At 39.4% G+C, this 5,203-nt stretch overlaps 1 protein-coding gene across 1 annotated transcript; it reads left to right on the top strand.

The window, feature by feature from the left end:
* The first annotated feature begins 1,366 nt into the window (after positions 1–1,366).
* On the top strand, positions 1,367–1,936 carry LOC145637065 (uncharacterized). The gene has a single exon (XM_081688578.1). The coding sequence runs from the start codon at positions 1,367–1,369 to the stop codon at positions 1,934–1,936; it is 570 nt and encodes a 189-aa protein (XP_081544704.1).
* Positions 1,937–5,203: the final 3,267 nt, after the last annotated feature.

The raw sequence follows: 5,203 nt of genomic DNA, 5'->3' as shown, positions 1-5,203 counted from the left end.
CAAAGCCAAATATGAAAAAAAAATCCTCTAAATATCAAACAAAAATTCAGACCCATACTGAGCCCCTCCAAGATATTGACCAAAATATTTTGGTACCAAGTCAGCCTTACCATTCACCTGTTGCCCAAGGCAAAGAAAATTCGATTTTTGCCTTTCAAGCCAACCACCAAGAAGCTTCGAAGGTCACTAATTTGCAAACAGAAGCTGTATCAAGTCAAACATTAAGTGTTTCACATGTCTCACCGTCCATCCCCAATACATCTCTCAATCCTACAGGAGAAAACTCTCTTCGTGGGACAACCGATGGAACACCAATACATGGTCACAGTGAACCCCCTGACCCATGTATTGGAGATAAGGATAGAATCATGGATGCCACCGGTTTCAAATCCACCGGATCTTGTCATGATGATGCGAATTCCCATTAAATTCAAGCACCTCTTGAGGTTAATAAGTGATTCTTATGTATCATCGCTCCCTTCAATTCCTCTTTCAATGGAAGAACGTCAACCGAACTTAGATCCGGATTCTTTACCTATCACTTGCTTAGTGTGGAATGTACAAGGGGCGGGAAACCGTAACTTTATCTCAGTCTTAAAAGATATGGTTCACACAAATAAACCTAATGTGTTAGTCCTTGTAGAAACACACATGGGAGGAGAACTAGCTCTTAAAATTGCCAAGATTATTTGTTACAAGGCCATGACCGAGTTGATGCTCTGGGATTTAGTGGGGGAATTTGGGTCTCTTGGAGACCAGAACTGGTGTCGATCAATCCGATTCACAAACATAACCAATACATCTCAATGGATGTGTCTCGGGTGGGAGCAATCCCTTGGTACTTTACAGCGGTTTACGCAAGTCCGGACCCCTTCAAAAGGCAAGAACTATGGGAGGAGTTAAGGATGTTTGCTCGCAACAATAATAAACCATGGCTTATTGCGGGGGACTTCAATGAGACAAGATTTCCCTCGGAGCGCAATTCCTCTTGCAGAGAATCAACAAGGAGATCTTCCCTCTTTAACTCCTGGATAGATGATTTAGACTTGATTGAAGTAGAATTCTCGGGAGCAGCGCATACATGGTTTAGAGGAAAATCTGAGCACACAAGGCAGAGTGCACGCCTTGATAGGGCGTTATGTAATGATGAATGGGGTCTACGTTTCGATCAAGCAAAAATGAAACACCTTCCAGTCGTCCAATCGGACCATTGCCCTATATTTATTTCCCGAAATGACTTTATCCCAATGAACTCATTGCATCGACCATTTCGATTTCAAGCCGATGGCTAAATCATGAAAATTTTAAGGATTTTGTCTAGGAAAATTGGGATAAAGATTCTACGCTCATGCCTGCGTTGTCCAAAATGTCTGATAGTTTGCACAGCTGGAATAGAGATGTCTTCGGAAACGTGTATAAACAAAAAAGAACATTGTTAGCTCGAATTGGTGGCATACAAAAGAAGCTGGCCGAGAAAATGGATAGAGGTTTAATCAAATTGGAAGCTCGACTTCGAAGGGAACTGGATGAAGTGCTCAAAAGAGATGAGCTAATATGGTACCAAAAATCTAGAATAGATTGGCTAAAGAATGGTGATCGTAACACCACTTTTTTCCACTTAAGCACAATTGTGAGAAGATGGAAAAATAAAGTGGTAGCTCTCAAAAATAGTGAGGACAAATGGATGAATGATAAGCTTGAAATCCAAAACCATATTGTCCAATACTTTGCCAATTTATTCTCTGAAGAAGGGGAAACTGAATCTTTCGACATGCCTGAAGATGTGCTCCCAGAATTGCTCCCTGAGGACTGGAATGCTTTAGTTCGACCATATGCAAAATTGGAAATTGAGGAAGTCATTAAAGGTATGAGTTCCTTGAAAGCACCGCGGTTTCCAAGCTTTGTTTTATCAGAAGAATTGGGAGATTGTGAGTGATACGGTGTACAAGACCATCATGCCCATCTTAGAAGGCAAAGGAATCCCGGATAAATTGAATGACACCCTCATCACCTTGATTCCTAAAATCGAACATCCTGAACTTGCAGCCCATTTTAGGCCTATCGGGTTATGTAATGTAGCCTATAAAGTGGACACAAAAGTCCTAGTAAATCGGTTGAAACCAATTTTACCGCGACTTATTTCTAATACATAGGCAAGTTTTGTTCCGGGGCGACAGATAACTGATAATATCGTTATTGTCTAAGAAGTTATTCATACCATGAGAAGGAAGCAAGGAGATAAGGATCTAATGGCTATTAAAATTGATTTTGAAAAGGCTTATGACCTCTTAAGATGGTCTTTCATTAGGGATACTATGATTCAAATGAATCTTCCAATTCTAATGATTGAAGTAATCATGGAATGCATTTTAACAGCTTCTCTACAAGTGCTTTGGAATGGTGAACCGTCGATGAGTTTCAAACCAAGCAGAGGTATTCGGCAAGGAGATCCTCTCTCTCCCTACTTGTTTGTAATGTGTATGGAGCGATTTTACCAGATCATTGAGGAATCGATAGTCAGCAAGAAATGGAGACCGATCAAAGCGAGTCGAGATGGTCCTAGCTTATCCAACCTATTTTTTGTTGACGACATTATTTTTTTTGCCGAGGAAAGCACGGAGCAAGCTGAGATTATAAAGGGTTCCCTGGAAAGATTTTGTCGCGCGTCTGGCCAAAAGGTCAGTTTCTCGAAATCATGTGTTTACTTCTCGGCAAACATGGATATGGAACAGCAAAGCACTCCATATGGAGAGAACGGATGACCTCGAGATGAACCTTGGTATGCCCACCCTCACTAGTCGGGTTACCAAGGAAACTTTCAATCATCTTTGTGAAAAGATTGATAGAAGGTTGGCGGGTTGGAAGACCAAATACCTCTCGTTAGCTGGAAGAATGACCCTCGCCAAGTCCACCTTGTCAACTATGTCTTTGTATTCCATGCAATCAGCAAAGATCCCAAAGTCAACATGTGAATCTATTGACAAAAAGACAAGGAAATTTGTGTGGGGAGGCACGGATGAGAAAAGGGGAGTGCACTTAATTTCCTGGGAGGTTCTCCAACGGCCCAAGGATAAAGGTGGGATCGGGTTATACTCGGCATCTCAAGCAAATGCTGCATTCTTAACCAAGTTAGGTTGGAGAATGTTGTCAGAACCGAATGCAAGGGCCAAATACTGCAAAGGAAGATGCGATGTAAATATTTTCGAACCAAAATCAGGTATGTCGAACGTATGGAGTGGTATCACTGAAAATGCTAAATTCCTTAAGGAAGGAACTAAGGTTGCTATAGGTAATGGTAAGGACACTTTGTTTTGAGACCAATTATGGGCTACTGAGATACCATTAAGGAGTCTAGCTACACAGGAAATTCCAACTGAATTAGCTCATTCTACTGATTGTTCATTCATTCATAATAATCTGATTACACCATCAATCATTACATATATAGGATGCTAGGACAATTATCAAATGATAGCACACCAAAAAGAAACTTCCTAGGAAACTTACAAAATAACGGTAAGAAAAGACAGCTATAGACTAGGAATAGGACAAAGAACATAACAATATCAGCAGCACTAAGGAATGAGCGTCATCCTTCAACACTCCCCCTTAAGCTGAGAGGAAGAATTCTGAACTCCCAGCTTGCCAAGTAACTGATTGTATTGATATGTAGACACCACCTTAGTGAATAAATCTGCTAGCTGTTCTAAGCTCTTAACATAGGTAGGAAGAACAGTTCCATCAATAACCTTCTCCCTGATGAAGTGACAATCTATCTCCACATGCTTAGTTCTTTTATGCTGAACTGGGTTTGTAGCAAGAGCCAAGGCTGCCTGGTTATCACAGAACAAGGGAGTATTTTTAAGAGACTTCAAACCCAAGTCCTTCAAAAGTTGCTTAAGCCACATGACTTCACAAATAGTAAGAGCCATTGACCTATATTCAGCCTCAGCTGTAGACCAAGCAACAACCTGTTGTTTCTTTGCTTTCTAGGATATAGGAGAAACCCCTAGGAGAATACAAAATCCAGAAGTTGTTTTTCTTGTGATAAGGTAGCCTGCCCAATCACTGTCACAATAAGCTTTCAATTTTACAGCAGAATCAACAGCAAGGAGAATCCCTTGACTCTTTGACCTAGACAAATACCTTAGAACCCTAATTGCAGCTTGATAATGAGCAGAGGTAGGAGAGTGCATGAACTGGCTGAGAGTATGAACTGGTCTGGTAATGGTGAGGTAAATAAGCTTCCCAATCAGCCTCTGATATTTTTCAGGTTGGGTCAGAGGAGTCCTAGTATTGTGAGTGAGTTTGTGATGGACATATGTAGGGAATATTTCAAGCGTTATCCCTAGCTTGAACCCCACTGTGATCATACACTAAAGTACGGTGGCGTCCAAAGGGAAAGAAGATAGAGCAAAGGAGTCGCCAACAAGTTTTTTTTAAGGAACTTGTAAACCGTTCACGAGGTGAAGGTTACACCCCTTAACGATCCAAGAGATCGTCAACTCCAATAGGTCTTGAACCATGACTGGTAGTTCGGGGATGAAGGTATCAATCCAACCTAAAATAGATTGAACCTGCCCTAATAATAGGCCTCTACTTTATTCTGATCGTATTCATGTGCGCTTTCTGACTAACATAATATCAATAGGATTAACCCTAAACTTGTTTATCTATGTTGGTTGAATATTAATGCACAAATAAAACTATTATTGGCGATCACTTGAATTATAATCAAATTAATCGTAAAGAAGATTATTAATTATCTTATTAAGCGTGATTACAAATACCAATTCCCTTTAAATATGCAAAAAAGGCGTGATCAAGAAATAACAATAAAAATCAAGCAACATAATAATAACAATAATAAAAATAATAATAATGATAAAATAATCATGTTAAAGCATAATAATAGCAAGATCCTAGGCATGATACTAACAAGATTAATAACAAACCCTAGCATATCACTAAACAATAAAAATCAAAGCTTTAACCCTAACATGATACTAACAATCATAAATATTAGGAAGAACATAGGAAGCATCATACTTGATATTAAAGTTACCCTAGACATGATATTAGGAATTTATTGTTGTCACCCTAAACATCAAATTAAGGAAAACATCCTAATCATGATACTAGGAATCAAAATAACAATCTAAGCATGATTTCTAAATAATAACATCAATAAAAACCACTAAAG

Source organism: Chenopodium album, chromosome 6, assembly GCF_948465745.1.
Source record: "Chenopodium album chromosome 6, dcCheAlbu1.1, whole genome shotgun sequence".
Taxonomy (NCBI): Eukaryota; Viridiplantae; Streptophyta; class Magnoliopsida; order Caryophyllales; family Amaranthaceae; genus Chenopodium; species Chenopodium album.
This window is presented reverse-complemented; position numbering and strand designations above follow the sequence as displayed.

Excerpts from the sequence above, each read along its gene's own strand:
- LOC145637065 (XM_081688578.1), top strand. The coding sequence starts at position 1,367 with ATGTCTGATAGTTTGCACAGCTGGAATAGAGATGTCTTCGGAAACGTG.